Below are 16381 nucleotides of genomic sequence, written 5' to 3'. Positions count from 1 at the left end.
AGAAGAAAGGGTGGAAGGAGGGGAGAGGTTGGGTAGGCGGCAGGCAATGGGCTATCCATGTAGTATTTGTCACTGTGTCACGCCGAGAAGTATATGACGCATGGCACAGTACACGCTTCGATCACACCATACATACAGGACACACACCAAACCTGCATGTGCATGCACTTGCTTACGTGCAGTGCAGCAAGCAGTGGCTAATAATCATGGCGGCTAGCCTAATTACTAGCTTCAGCCGGTGGCGGCCAGGCGGCGAAGAACGCGATCGCGCGCCGACGAGCGGCGCGTTGGTGTAGGTGGAGGGTTCTGTCTACGCGTAGTTGTCGCGGCTGTCGGTGAAGGCGTCGTCGCTGCCGTCAGGCCCGCCGACGACGGCGCCCACGAGCACGTTGGCGTCGGGGTCCGGCGAGTGCAGGTACCGGAACCCCTCGTCGCAGCCGAATGCGCGTGGGGTGGTCACGCACCGATGTGAGACCCTGTTTGGTTTTGGTAATTGATTGACAACTTATGTGGACTAATAAGTGTTTATGTTGAGATACACAGGTGATTAGTCCACAGGTACACTAGTGTGAGTTATTTTAGCCATGGTGATGATGTGGCTTGGTGATATTGAGATGCTCAACTAGTGTGATAAAGGAGCTCATTGCATATGAAGACATGACATGGTGTCATGTGGCTATATGGAGAAGATCAAGAGATATGGCTTGGTTTCGATGGACCGAGTGGCTAGTGTGAAGGGCAAGTCAAAGGCTCATGTGTGAGGGACCGCGTGGCGGTGAAGCAAGAGCAAGGACTTAGCACCGATGGACATAAAGCAACGGTGAAGAGCAAGCTATGTTGAGATTGATGAACCAAGAAGGCTATGTGATAACATGGAGTGGATCATATCATTACAGAAATATCAAGCCATGTGTTGATCTGGGATATTGATCAAGTGGCTTGATGATGATGGTGGAGGAACTTCATGCTATGGACAAATGGTAAAAGGTATCATGGTTAGCTACACTTATGAATGCCCATTGTTAATCATTTAAGGAGATGGAATTGAATGCTCAAGGCAAAGGTATAACAATAGGTTTTTGTTTTACCGGTCAAAAGGTGCTTAGAGGTTGATAATTGACCGGGTTAGTAGGCTAGATAGCCGTACTATCAAGAGGGGTCAATTATCTTACTTGACATGTCTTTAGTGCCTCATTGCTCATATAGTTGGTGCATTTGCATGAGGGCTAACAACGCTTTGGTTCGTGTAATAAAACTTATTCAAAAGCGATTTCTTGAATGTGAGCTGAATTGAGGTACCGCGGACCGTCCGGGCCAGCATGGCGGACTCTCTGCAGGGTCTAACTTGAGATGATGGGCAGAAACACAGAGTTTCTGTGTTTCGTGAAGTTTTTGTACTGCGGTACCGTCTGGTCCCAGGTGGCGGACCGTCCGTAGTTGAAGGATTGATGTTTGGACAGAACTCGAGTAGTTCTGTGTTGGTTTTATTTTTTGAACTGCGGACCGTCCGGGGCCTGAGTGCGGACCGTCCACAGTACAAATATTTTGTATTGCGGACCGTCCAGGGTCAGGTGCGGACCGTCCACAGTACAAAGATTTTGTATTTGCGGACCGTCGGGGTCCAGGTGCGGACCGTCCGCAGTACAAATTTCAGCAATGTGCAGAATGAGCAAAACTTCGTTTTGGCTCAGTTTTATGTATCGCGGACCGTCCGACCTGAGGGGCAGACCGTCCGCAAGTCATTTTGAATGCTCTGACATTTTTAAAACCGTTTATAGCCGTTGGGATTCTTGTGCGGACAGTCCGGGCTTGTATTGCAGACCGTCCGCATGTGCGCAGAAAAGGGGCAATTGACCCATAACGGCTAGTTTTGGAGAGGGGGCTATATATCCTGTGTTGCCCGGTTTGAAAGTATGAAGGAGGCCATTTGGAACACTTGTGAGCATATTGGAGCCCTTTCCTCTCCCTCTCTCTCACTCCTATTGGTTGGGATTGCATTCTAGTGAGATTGAGAGCCATCTAGTGCATTGCATCAAGTTGTTGATCTTTGAGGCACTAGGGAGATCATCAAGTGAGGTCGTTGGCTTGTACTCTTGGAGGTTGCCGCCTCCTAGACGGCTTGGTGGTGGTTCCTCGTGAGCTCTTCAAAGGAGACTGTGAAGAGGCCGCCGGTGGTGATTGTGAGAGGCGTTGTTGCTTGCCTCGCCGGAGCGGTTGAAAAGCAACTCTAGTGGAATCGAGGTTTGAGGGTTCATTGACCAATCCAGCTCAAGAGATCAAGTGGAGACTTGATAGAGGAGCGGTTGGGAGCTTTGAATCTACCTCAACGTGGACTAGGGGGTGACCGGCAACGTCATCGACACCACGGGAAAAATCATTGTGCCACGTGTCATCATCTTTCCGTTGGTTTGCAACTTTCCTCACTAGCTTGTATTTACTTGTTCATTATACTTATTGCTAGTGAGTATTTGTTGCTCGTATATGCTCTTGTATATCTAGTCATATCTATAATAAAATAGTTGCTCACCTTGTGTTAGCTGTGTAGCTAATCTGTTTACTTAGCTTGTGTAGCTAAGTAGTTGTTTCTCTCTAGTAGTGCTTGTGCTTTGTGCTCTTTGCTTACTAGTATGTTTAGGAGCTATCGTTGTGCTTAAAATTACATTTGCATAATTTGTATGTCGTTGCTAACTAGATATGTATGGGAGAGCTCCTTTCACTATCTTGGCACCTTAGTTGTTTTCAATTAGAATCTTTTGTCAGGTGTTTGTAATAGTTAGAGGAGTGTAGTCTTGGCTAAACCAAAATAGTTTTTAATTCCGTATTTATTTGTGTTAGCCCTTGTAATTAGTTTTAGAAAGGACTATTCACCCCCCCTCTAGTCCGCCAATCTCGACCCTACAAGTGGTATCAGAACCTGGTTCTCTCATTTGGTGGTCTTAACCGACCCGAGAGTAAGCTGGATGGCGACTAAAGGGGCTAGAGGTTACTTGTGAACCACATATTTTTGATGGCACACATTTTGCCACAGTGGAAACTTGCATGAGTCATTATTTTCATTACAATTGATGCAAATTGTGGTGGATCATAAGTGTAGGCTTTTATAAACCCTTTGATGAGAACACAAAAGATCTCACCCAAGGAAAAAGAGAAATGCTACATTCTTGAACACCAAGCTACTAACATTTTATATCAATGGATAAGTGATAAGGTGTTTAAGGAAATTATGTATATGGAGACCGCCCATGATATTTTGGACATATCTGATGGCGTATATGGGAGGATCTCTAGCGAGGATGTGGAGCACATCCTCAACACGGTGGTTGTGGAAGATTGCTCCACCTCATGGTCAAGTGATAATGATGAAAGGACACACCACAAGTCACTTGATAATAATGATTGTGTTGGCTCTAACTCAAGTAATGCAAATGATGGTTCTATCTCAAGCATACTTGATGATTATGGTGATGTTCATGCTCGTACAATGATATCGCTACTACAAGCCCAACCATTGCATCACATTGCTTCATGTCACAAGGTAATACGAAGGTATATAATGCTAATGTGACTAATCATTCATATTTCATATGATGAGCTTGTTGGTATACTTGCAAGCATGAACATTGCTTTAGAAATTGAGAAAGATAAAACAAGAAACTTGGAAAATGAAAACTCATTTCTAAAGTATTCATGTGAAACAACAAAAGCATCTACTTTATGTTGTTACTTGTTCACATGAGGAGCTAAAATTGAGTCATGAGGAACTTAGTGTTGCTCATGAAAATTTGATACAAGAGCATGTTTTTCTCACTAACGAGTTTTCTAGTAAAGAAAATAAAACTAGTGATAATTCATCCCATGAATTATATGATCAATTGAAAAATGTTGCTAATCCATGTGATGAAGACAAGAAGCATGTATCCACCTCTTGTGATGATTTTATTAGCTATGCCATGTTCTTCAAGTATAGATTATTACTATTCTTCCTTGTCTTGTGAGACTAACCTTTTGAAGGAAAATAATAAGCTCAAAAACAAAGTGAAGAATTTAAGCAACATGTTTGAGAGATGGCATAAATCAAAAGTCACTCATGATCTTATATTGAAAATCAAAGAAGATATGATGACAAGAGTGGCCTTGGTTTCAACAAGAGCAATATCAAAGGCAGACAATTCAAATTAAAGGAAATGAGCTATCTCACTTCATGTGCTATAAATGCCATGAGATGGGTCATCTTGCAAAGGCATGCCCCAATAAAAGGAAGCTCAAGTTGAAGAAGGAAGAAAGGAGGCTTAAAGCATGACAAGTGCTTCAAGTGCCACACTTGGGGTCACCTCACCTCAATGTGCCCAACCAAGAAATTAGTTAAGCCACAAGTGAAGCCTCAACCAAAGCCACGAGTTGAGCAAAGGAAGGATCCCCAAAAGCAAATCAAGATATAACCATGAATATAATGGTGATGTGGGGAAGAAAAGAAAACAAGAAGAAGACATTCAATATATAATCAAGATAACATGATGAGCACAAATCAAAAGAAGAAGGATGGTTTGGCTCAAATCAAGTGCTACATGTGTGATGATATGGGTCACTTTGCCTCAAGGTGTCCCGACAATCTTGAGAAGAAGGCTCAAGCAAATGAGAAGAGGTCAAGACAATGTGAAGCAAAATTTGAGAAAGAAAGAAAAGGCTCAAACAAAGAGAACTTGCTACACATGTCGGGAAAGGGGACACATGGCAAATTCATGTCCCTTAGGTAACAATTCTAAGCCTTATTTTAATTCATAATAATATTATGCTTAGAAAGGATGGCAATGGTACCTCATTTGTTGCAATTGCAAAACATCCCGCTATTCATACTAAGGCAATGCCTAAGTATGTTGCTCCTAACTTAAGAGGACCCAACTTAGTTTGGGTTACCATCAAAACATGGATGATCATGAACAGGTACCTTGGGTGTTGGAGGCTTGATTCAATAATATTCATTTAATCATCATATGTTGAATTAAGTGTTGAAGACTTATAAATTCTATCCCCAGTGCCAAGTCAATAATAAGTGAAGTCCAAATTCTACCAAATACAAGTGCTTTATTCAAGTTGGTTTAAATTATGAATGGATTGCAAATAAGTTAAGCTCAAACTTGCTATTGGATGATCATGAGGTATATAAAGTATAATAATTGTCGATCAAATTCATTTGAATGCATATGAGTTGATTGAATTGGATATATATGCATATGTTGCTTGCTATAAGATGATTGAATGGACAATTTGCTAAATAATCAAGCTTGGATTGATTTATGTTGAATAAATTCAAGAGACTTCATTTACCATGTTTGAGTGATCAAATCTATTTGGATTGGCTTGAAATTCAGTGTACTTGCTCTATGCATATGATAGCAAAGTCTGTGCAAATTTCATAATCATTGGATAAGTGAAACTTCTTGATTAAGTCAATCTTGTCAGCACAAACACAACAGTTTTCAGCATATACCTATTATGGGAGATGTTATGGCTGGCAGCACATATGAAGTCAAATGAGTCTCAACTTTTTACAGCTGTTAGCAGACTTATTGAAGCACATCTCCACCAATTTCGTGGTCATAGCATCTGTACATCAAAATTTATGAATGATTCTTTGGAGTATACAGAATCTGTCATAAGTGACAAGTATTTGAAATATGAAAGTCACTTTGATTGGAAGGTCTTCATATAGGATAAATCACATAAGTTGTTTGAGAGGACCATAGTTTGGTTTTTGAATTGATCTATAATCATGGAAAGTGAAGGGGTACAAGGATATTTGTTAAGAAAAATTTTGGCACTTATCTTGCTACTCCAAGTTGAAGCTTCAAGACCAAGATGATCAAAATTGAGGTTATCATATAACAGATTGCATAATCTTCTTTCTTACATATGGCAGTCCAAATACTTAAATTGGTTGTAAGTATTTCTTGGCACATTTCAATTTGATTACTCTATTATTGCCATGATCTAGACATAAAAGATGAAAAACCCCGTGTTCGTGAATGAATAAGGTGCTAAGTAAGAAATTCAAATTCTTAAAGCACTTATCAAAAGGGAATTCTCTATATGGACTAGAGTTGTGAAACTAATGTTTTTACCTAAGTGATCTATGTAGTTTCACAACATGAGAATGAGTTTCTCAATGGACTATGCAATTAAACGTATAAAGAAGAGCAATCCAAACTATGTGATGTATTCTCTCTTGTACATTTGGATTTATTCTTCTACATTAAATACTCACCATGATAGATTTAAAATTAGCCTTTGAAACTAATCAATTTATCATGCATGTTTAATTTGTTAAAATTAAGCATTGAAGATTAAGAGAAATTTAGTTCATATAATAAGATTTCCTTGTTTTAGTAACTGCCAACTTTATATATTCAACGTGCTATAAAAGGGAAATTGGTGCTTGTATTACTAACGACATCTCTTTTGAGCTTGTTCATGAAGTTCAGTGAAAAGAGATTCCATATGTTCAAATGGTTACTCCTCACCAAAAAGTAAGAAAAGGATTGCTAGAGGCAAAGTGGTACTTAATTGGAGCAATCAAAAGATTGATCGAGAAAGAGAGCAAGCAACACATTCAAAGGCAAATCAAGCAAATATGATTGATGTTTCAAACATGGATTGATTTTGAGTATTTTCCAAGTATTTTTGGTTTTGACATCAATTCATGATCACTTATACTCAAATCATGTACATTCATGCAAATTATTTATATATGGTTGAATACTAATGCTTGGTGCAGTCATAAAGTTCAATGATCCTATTTTAAAATTCAACTATTGAGAAGTTAACAGTCAGCTTCAATGGAATGCAAGTTCCAGGTCTCGGACCGTCCGGTCCCTAGGCCACGGACAGCCCGAGAGATCAGGCCACGGACAGTCCGAGCTCCCACTGTGGACCGTCCGTGAGTAGCAGTCTTGCATAAACAAAGGAATTTTCTGGACCAACATCTCCACAAGTGGTATCATCCTTACAAGTGATATTCCTATATTCCGTGCAAATTCATAATTCTCTCACATACAAGTGGTATTGAAGGAACAAATGCATGTGAACTACAACATTCAAATTGTGCACTTGATCTTAAATGGGTTCTCGACTTCATACTGGTGAAGAATGGATTTCTTATTGATAATTGGTCTTCACCAAGCTATTAAATTGGACTTCACATTGCTATTGGAGAGCTAATCAAAAGAATCTTGACTATCCTCTACTCCAACATAGCAAAGGTATCATTGTGATGTGCATGATCATATCATCCCCCTACTAGTATGTGGTTAGTGCATATAGTACATACTTAATAGTATCATGCATATTAAATGAAATATTTAAATTCATGTTCTACCACTATTGGTTATTTTCGTTGATTGAAACTAGTGGTTAGCATATGAGTTTGTTCATGAGCAAGTGAACACATGTACTTAATTTATTTTGGATTGCACAAGCTACAAGAACAACCTCGATAAGATAACCGCTTAATGCGTCGTGAAGAAGCTTAAAGAGGGTTCAACCCGAACTGGAAGCTTAAGCAAATCTATTTGGTTAAGTCACATATTGAGCTGCTTCATGAGGATGACTTATGAAGAAGATACCAATGCAAATGAATATCAAACCTTCAAGTGGCATCAATATCTACAGAGAAATGTCTAGGCCAATATTATTCCTTTCAATTGGTATTCACTAAGTGGTTTCTAGATCAATCATACAATTGATATCCTTTGAGTGGTACAAGACTTCAAGTGATCCACAACCTTAAGTGATCATCAACTCAAGAGATAAACTCTCTCCTAAAATAAGTTCATGCAAGTGATGTCAAGGATTTTTATCATGCATATGGTGTCCATCAAAAATTTATTGAGTACTTTCAAGTTGGTATAATATTCACAAATACATTTTCCCAGAGCCTTCGAACAACCCTTTTATGGCTAATTAATGACAAAGGGGGAGAAGTTGGAACAAAGATATGTAAATGAGCAAGTTGGAACAAAGATATGGAAATATGCACAAGAGAAAACTTGGACATGAACTCAGGGGGAGCTACTGATCAATGAGTAGCATTGAATACAAATGGATCAAGAGACAAAGTATAATGGTCATGAGATTTTATTGAAAAAGGATGCACTACAAGTAGGGGGAGCAAGCTTGTGAATATATGTTTGATGCATTTGTTTGTGCACTACATTGCTTGCTTGCATCACATTTGTCTTATATTCCTACATACTTGTGTTTAAGTGCTGCTAGAACTAAGACTTGGATGATGATTGATTTAGTGATATTTATAAGACTAGTCTTAGTGTGAAAGGAGTAACTAGAATCCTATTTATTATGATCTCATGTGGTATCTAGTTTCACTTGTTTCTAGCAAGATGATGCTAAGGATGAAATGAAAAGTAGTAAACACGCTACAAAGGTACATTTCTATTTTGTATACTTTAGCATCATGTGGTAGTGATAATGTCCCCTCAATTTTCATATCTTTGCATGTGTGTAAGCTTGAAACCAAACCATCCAAGCACACATGTAGGCGAGGATATCACTACCAAACCGTTTTTATGGTGCTTATCCAAATCTTAACAAATGAGCTTAAAGTTGGATAAGGAACATAAGAACTTTGCCAAACTAGCAATTTACACTTGTGTGAAAAGCTAGCTTGGAAAAGAACAAAAACGACAAATCTTTGTAGAGTTGTCATCAATTACCAAAAAGGGGGAGATTGTGAGACCCTGTTTGGTTTTGGTAATTGATTGACAACTTATATGGACTAATAAGTGTTTATGTTGAGATACACAGGTGATTAGTCCACAGGTACACTAGTGTGAGTTATTTTAGCCATGGTGGTGATGTGGCTTGGTGATATTGAGATGCTCAACTAGTGTGATAAAGGAGCTCATTGCATATGAAGACATGACATGGTGTCATGTGGCTATATGGAGAAGATCAAGAGATATGGCTTGGTTTCGATGGACCGAGTGGCTAGTGTGAAGGGCAAGTCAAAGGCTCATGTGTGAGGGACCGCGTGGCGGTGAAGCAAGAGCAAGGACTTAGCACCGATGGACATAAAGCAACGGTGAAGAGCAAGCTATGTTGAGATTGATGAACCAAGAAGGCTATGTGATAACATGGAGTGGATCATATCATTATAGAATTATCAAGCCATGTGTTGATCTGGGATATTGATCAAGTGGCTTGATGATGATGGTGGAGGAACTTCATGCTATGGACAAATGGTAAAAGGTATCATGGTTGGCTACACTTATGGATGCCCATTGTTCATCATTTAAGGAGATGGAATTGAATGCTCAAGGCAAAGGTATAACAATAGGTTTTTGTTTTACCGGTCAAAAGGTGCTTAGAGGTTGATAATTGACCGGGTTAGTAGGCTAGATAGCCGTACTATCAAGAGGGGTCAATTATCTTACTTGACATGTCTTTAGTGCCTCATTGCTCATATAGTTGGTGCATTTGCATGAGGGCTAACAACGCTTTGGTTCGTGAAAGAAACTTATTCAAAAGCGATTTCTTGAATGTGGGCTGAATTGAGGTACCGCGGACCGTCCGGGCCAGCATGGCGGACTGTCCGCAGGTCTAACTTGAGATGATGGGCAGAAACGCGGAGTTTCTGTGTTTCGTGAAGTTTTTGTACTGCGGACCGTCTGGTCCCAGGTGGCGGACCGTCCGTAGTTGAAGGACTGGTGTTTGGACAGAACTCGAGTAGTTCTGTTTTGGTTTTATTTTTTGAACTGCGGACCGTCCGGGGCCTGAGTGCGGACCGTCCACAGTACAAATATTTTGTATTGCGGACCGTCCAGGGTCCAGGTGCGGACCGTCCACAGTACAAATATTTTGTATTGCGGACCGTCCGGGGTCCAGGTGCGGACCGTCCACAGTACAAATTTCAGCAAATGAGCAGAGTCAGCAAAACTTCGTTTTGGCTCAGTTTTATGTATCGCGGACCGTCCGACCTTGAGGGGCAGACCGTCCGCAAGTCATTTTTGAATGCTCTGACATTTTTATAACCGTTTATAGCCGTTGGGATTCTTGTGCGGACAGTCCGGGCTTGTATTGCAGACCGTCCGCATGTGCGCAGAAAAGGGGCAATTGACCCATAACGGCTAGTTTTGGAGAGGGGGCTATATATCCTTGTGTTGCCCGGGTTGAAAGTGTGGAGGAGGCCATTTGGAACACTTGTGAGCATATTGGAGCCTTTCCTCTCCCTCTCTCTCACTCATATTGGTTGGGATTGCATTCTAGTGAGATTGAGAGCCATCTAGTGCATTGCATCAAGTTGTTGATCTTTGAGGCACTAGGGAGATCATCAAGTGAGGTCGTTGGCTTGTTACTCTTGGAGGTTGCCGCCTCCTAGACGGCTTGGTGGTGGTTCCCCGTGAGCTCTTCAAAGGAGATTGTGAAGAGGCCGCGGTGGTGATTGTGAGAGGCGTTGTGCTTGCCTCGCCGGAGCGGTGAAAAGCAACTCTAGTGGAATCGAGGTTTGAGGGTTCATTGACCAATCCGGCTCAAGAGATCAAGTGGAGACTTGATAGAGGAGCGGTTGGGAGCTTTGAATCTACCTCAACGTGGACTAGGGGTGACCGGCAAGTCATCGACACCACGGGAAAAAATCATTGTGCCACGTGTCATCATCTTCCCGTTGGTTTGCAACTTTCCTCACTAGCTTGTATTTACTTGTTCATATACTTATGCTAGTGAGTATTTGTTGCTCGTATATGCTCTTGTATATCTAGTCATATCTATAATAAAATAGTTGCTCACTTGTTGTTAGCTTGTGTAGCTAATCTGTTTTACTTAGCTTGTGTAGCTAAGTAGTTGTTTCTCTCTAGTAGTGCTTGTGCTTTGTGCTCTTTGCTTACTAGTATGTTTAGGAGCTATCGGTGTGCTTAGAATTACATTTGCATAATTTGTATGTCGTTGCTAACTAGATTTGTATGGGAGAGCACTTTCACTATCTTGGCACCTTAGTTGCTTCAATTAGAATCTTTTGTCAGGTGTTTGTTATAGTTAGAGGAGTGTAGTCTTGGCTAAACCAAAATAGTTTTAATTCCGTATTTATTTGTGTTAGCCATTGTAATTAGTTTTAGAAAGGACTATTCACCCCCCCTCTAGTCCGCCATCTCGACCCTACACTAATGCTAACAAGTCTGGTGCCTTTTGCAGTTACTTGGCATTCCTGATCTGTTGAATCAACCAAACATGTCAATTCTGAAGCAACTTTTGCAGACTTTACAGCCAACTGAAAATTTTGATGATGTTCTTTCCGAGTTCCAACCATCTCTTGCTCCTTGCAATGTTGATTACCTGTATTGTGGAGCATGTAAAATATTGGAGGATATTATGGATTCAGGTAACTAGCTATTTGTGCACACAGTGCTTGGACATTATGCAATCTTTTTTCACCTAATTTTAGTGCACTATTTTTTTTACAGTGTCCTCATTTTCATACCTTCTGTCTTCTGATGTGTTAATTACTATACAATCAATTGTAAATTCTGTTGTTGTGTTGTTGGACAAATCTGGGGAACCAAATGGGAAAAATATACACATGGGATGCTCCAAAGCAATCATTCCCTTTCTGCGAAAGCGTCTTGGATACTCAGCTCATAAGCTGCTCAGTGCTGATTTCCCTAGCGAAGATGCTGGAAAAGGATGGCAGAGTAAAGTAAGCTTAAGTTCCTTCCAACTACCTTTTTAATGTGCTAGCTGATAGGTGATAAGCTTGTAGCTACTAATATGTTCCTTGTTCTGTTGTCTCTCAGGGTGATCTTATACAGAAGATATTGCAAATATACCTCAGGAATAGTGACTCTACTTCAGATCTACTTGCTGAGATAGGTCGTGAATTGCCTAAGGTGGCCATCTCTTCTTCTCGAGTGATGCTCTGAGAGACATCTCATTTAGCATATAGTTGTAGATATGAACTACATGATCCTTTTTTGCCTTAGAATACTCCTTATATGTTCTTATTCCATGTTTTAAGGAACCTTCGCTCAAAACAAAAGATAACCAAGATGTATCGTATGGTTTTCCAACATTGTGTTCCTCCACTATTACCTCTTGGTACCGTGTGCTTGTAAGTATGGCGTTTGATGCATTTATGAAATATGCCATGCTTGTCTTGTCTTCTAACATTTTGGTCACCAATACAGCACGAGGAGAACACAAGGAGTTTAAACAAGACGGTGAGCAATTTAAATCGGCATATATGCGCTAGAATTGCTCCTTTTTCCCCTATCACTGCTCCTTTTTCCCCTATCGTTGTGTCCTCTAATCTAAACTGTAGCACTGCCTGATGTTTGAGTAATTTCCATCCTAATCTAGATCAAACAAGCACTGAAGGCTAGAGGATCAGTTGATACTATTCTTCAAGAGATTCAGAAATCAGTGGATGCATTTGTCTCTCTAATAGGAATGTGCAAGTCCCACGAAAAGGTTAGTTGCACCATAGTGTCTCAAACTCAAATCCCGCAAATAGTACCTTGTGCGGTTGTTTAAGTGCTAGGCTTCTAGATGAAGGAGACACTACTTACACTACTCTTAAATTATAGGTTTCTATGCATGCAATGGCAGTTAAACATGGGGGGAAATTTATTGACACATTTCTGAAAGGTGAAGAATTGAGGTTCTATAAGTTCATCATGTATACAAGCCTTTAACCTTTCAACATTCCGTGTGTGTGGTGTGTTAGGTCATTGTAAATAACATCCTTTTTCTTTGCGTGTTTGAGAAAAAAACATTCAGTTGGTAACACCAATTTTGGTGTATCTAGGGTCTTGACCTTTCACAAAATAAAACGTTCAATTTACTATTTGCCTTTTGCAGCCTTCAACTTTCTAGAGAGACAATTCAAGCAACATAATGACACCATAGTTAAAATGGTAAGGGTTAGTCATGTTCCTTTTGGTATCACTGTTGAATTACAATGGCTGATCAGTGTCGCTGATGAAATTATGCTGATACAGCTAAAACAACTCCAGAAAGGAACAAGAATAATCCAATCCATATGTTCAGATTCTAAGGTACAGCGGATGATTTTGTGTACAGCGTTGATACCATGAGCATTGTGCTCCGTGCTTACGGCAGTGCGCCTGCGATATTGTGCAGGGTAACAAGCGGACAATGATCACAAGCAAAGTACCCCCGCGAAGAGATCCATGGAGCGGGTCTTGTTCCAGGTCAAGGCGCTGCTACACAGCTGCTCCGCCGAGAAGGAATTCTAGATGGGTAAATTATTATGCAATCTCATCCACGGTTTCTTCAGCACCGTGCGCAGTAGTCATGCACAAACTGCAAGTTGGCATGTCAACCTAGACCTGAGTGGTTTCGTAAGCTACCATACCAGCACATGGAGTTGTGCCTACTTCCTGCTCTAATGCCCCTCCGTCCGCTTTGTGGATTCTGAACTGTGACAGGCAATTTGAAGCACAAGGACTTGCAAGGCCATGTGGTGAGCTCTCAGGCATATGGGAACGTGGATGAGGAAGATGAGGAGCAGACGGAGATCGACTCCGACCTTCCAACTGATGAGCATGATAATGGCAATGCCATGGAGGAGGATGCTGTGGAAGGTACGTAGCAACGAGACGCCGATGGAGGAGGAAGAGGAATATTGGCATAGGTACCAATCTGTTGAACTTATTCTTGATAATTGCTTCTTTTCTTATTAATGATTGTTTTTCTTGTCAGGAACATCTCTGGTTATCTGGAGTTGGCGGTGGCCTTTTCATTCATGGTTGCCTGCACTCATCCTCGGAGGGTTGCAGCAATGTCGGTCTCCAGGTGTGTGGTGGAGGGAGATGGATGTTACTATTAGGGAAGAGGTGTTTACACTACCGGAATCCGAGGCTTTGCCGAGTGTGGGCTTCTTTGCCGAGTGCCTTTTGTCGGGCACTCGGCAACGATAGCTTTGCCGAGTGCCGCTCTCGGTACAGTTAGGCACTCGGCAAATCGTGCTTTGCCGAGAGCTGAACACTCGGCACCGAACGGCACTCGGCAAAGACAACTTTGCCGAGTGTCAGACACTCGGCAAAGGGGGCTCTCGGCAAACGGCCATCAGCGACCGTCCCAGAGCTGACGGTCGTTAGTCTTTGCCGAGTGTCAGCCGTTGGCTCTCGGCAAAGATGTTCTGTACCGAGTGTCACATAGCAGGCACTCGGCAAAGCATACTTTGCCGAGTGTCATAACTGGACACTCGGGAAAGTATATTTTTATTTTTTTTATTTTTTGCAACCAAACTTTTTGTGGTGTGTTCCTACACTATGTATACCTACATGTATCATTTGTGGACAATTTTAACAGAGTTTTCAATCGTTAGTAGATTTAGTTCGTTTATTTGAATTTCTTCGGAAAATTTAGATTTGAACTGTAGGTCACTCGAAACTTGGAAAACCGTGCATGCAAACATGATATTCATGTTACTTAGCATAAGTTACGGCCGATTCCAGGAGCGGACCGGAAACTTCGAGCAACATGCTCACTAAACATGGCCGTGAACTTGCCATACACATGTTTAAAAATTGTATAAAACACAAACAAAGTCAGAAAATCCTGAAACTTGTTCACGTGTCATGATATCATATGTACAGGCTGCGATAAAAATTTTAGAATGTTTGGAGAAAGTTGTGGGACACTATGTGTAGAAACCTAAGAGAACTACACATGAAATCATACACTTATGATGTCAATCCCTATGAAATTGCGCCTTCAGATGATGTCGACTATGAAATGGTTGATAGTGATGATGACACTTATGATCCGGCTAACCCGGACACATATGAAGATTATTTTTAATCGATGTAATGCTATATTTCATTTATTTTGCATATGTTTCTAAATACATATTTTTTATCTGTGCTTAATTGTTTACTCTTAATTGCAGGTTGTTGGACAAAGATGGTGGGCGGTGGGACGAGGACGAGGAGGGGGAGGGGGAGGGGGAGGGGGAGGAGGAGCACCCATAGGACGGAGGAGGAGGCGCAGCAGGACGACGCCATACAACAGCAGGTGGAGCAGCAAGCCGCTGTCGATGCGGCACAGCAGGACGACGACGATGCGGCGCAGCAGGACGACGACGACGACGACGCCGCTCAGCAGGACGTCTTAGGTTCTGGCTCCTCAGGTTCGAGGAGTATCTACCTGCGAGGTCCCGCGAGCCTCCCTAAGCGACCCATACTTCGTGACAGACGTCCGCTGATACGACCCGATGGAGAGAGGTAGGTAACTTTAGATATTGTTGCTGCCTTTTCATATTATATGTTCAAATTAATAATAGAAACTAATACTTCATCTTAATCACTTGGACAGGTCTTGGATGGTTTTGGAGACTACAGGGGGTCACGGCCGCAACCCCAATGGCATCCTGGGCCTTCTATGCCGGGAACACTTCCCTGGACTTGTCGAGTACGCCGGAGTGACGAGCCCAGCATACACCTTCGACCACTACGCCGTCGCCCCCGATGCAGTAGATCGGGACGGCAGACAATTCAACAACAAGGCGGAGCGGGTGAAGCAAGAGCTATGGGTAAGTCTTCATCGTACTATATTGTTTAATAAGTCGCATTTGTTGCATATTCTTGAAATAATGTATGGATACATCGTCTTTGTGTATGTAGGATTTCTTCAGGTGCGATGCTGGATATGAGGCCAGGGCGGATGTGGTGTCTACGACATGCTGTAAGAAGCTCGTCGTGGACATGCACTACGAGGCGCGCATCCAGGCCATCGTCACTTACCACGGCTCCGTCCTTGGGGAGAAGGTGAACAAGAAGGATGCCCGAACCATGTCGTTGACTCCGGACCAGTACTTGCAGGTAAATACAAAACTTTATTATTGGTACTAAATATGCTTATTTTTTTCTTCTGATATGCTGTGTACTTATATTTTTTTAGATGATTCCTCATTGGTGCGCCGCGCATCCTGAGTGCTGGGAGCAGATGGTGCAGAGGTGGTGCTCGGTTGAGTGGGATGAGGCGCACAACGCTAGCCGGGAACGGCGTTTGCTGATGCAAGGTCCCTCCCACCATCAAGGCAGCCGCAGCCTGGGCAAATACGTGGAAGCATGGGTACGCGCTCTTTTTTATTTAGGTATATAACTTTCGATTAGACATGATTTCTAACCATCTCGTTGGTTTTCTCGCAGTCGGCGGCACATGGTGGCGCGCCTTGCTCCACGTTCTCGGCATATGCCATGGCCCACAAGGGGAAGGCGACGTCCGACGTCACCTACAACCCGGATGACGGGCCCGAGGCGTACACCAACCCCGCCATCCACAGCCGACTCAGTGAGTACACCGCCATGGCCAAGGAGGTCCATGGGCCAGATTACGATCCGAGGACCGAGGA

At 42.0% G+C, this 16381-nt stretch overlaps 1 protein-coding gene across 1 annotated transcript; it reads left to right on the top strand.

The window, feature by feature from the left end:
- Window positions 1-11179: 11179 nt before the first annotated feature.
- LOC118475575 (uncharacterized) lies at window positions 11180-13607 on the top strand (the record flags this gene model as incomplete). Its single annotated transcript, XM_035963873.1, has 10 exons — window positions 11180-11386; window positions 11469-11701; window positions 11799-11891; window positions 12020-12112; window positions 12189-12221; window positions 12361-12471; window positions 12588-12648; window positions 12862-12917; window positions 13002-13058; window positions 13463-13607. Coding segments are annotated over exons 1-10 (1033 nt in total), but the record flags the coding sequence as incomplete, so codon positions are not given.
- Window positions 13608-16381: the final 2774 nt, after the last annotated feature.

This window comes from Zea mays, unplaced genomic scaffold (genome assembly GCF_902167145.1).
Source record: "Zea mays cultivar B73 unplaced genomic scaffold, Zm-B73-REFERENCE-NAM-5.0 scaffold_489, whole genome shotgun sequence".
NCBI classification, from domain to species: Eukaryota; Viridiplantae; Streptophyta; class Magnoliopsida; order Poales; family Poaceae; genus Zea; species Zea mays.
The sequence above is the reverse complement of the archived record's forward strand: the minus strand, read 5'-3'. Positions and strand labels throughout refer to the sequence as shown.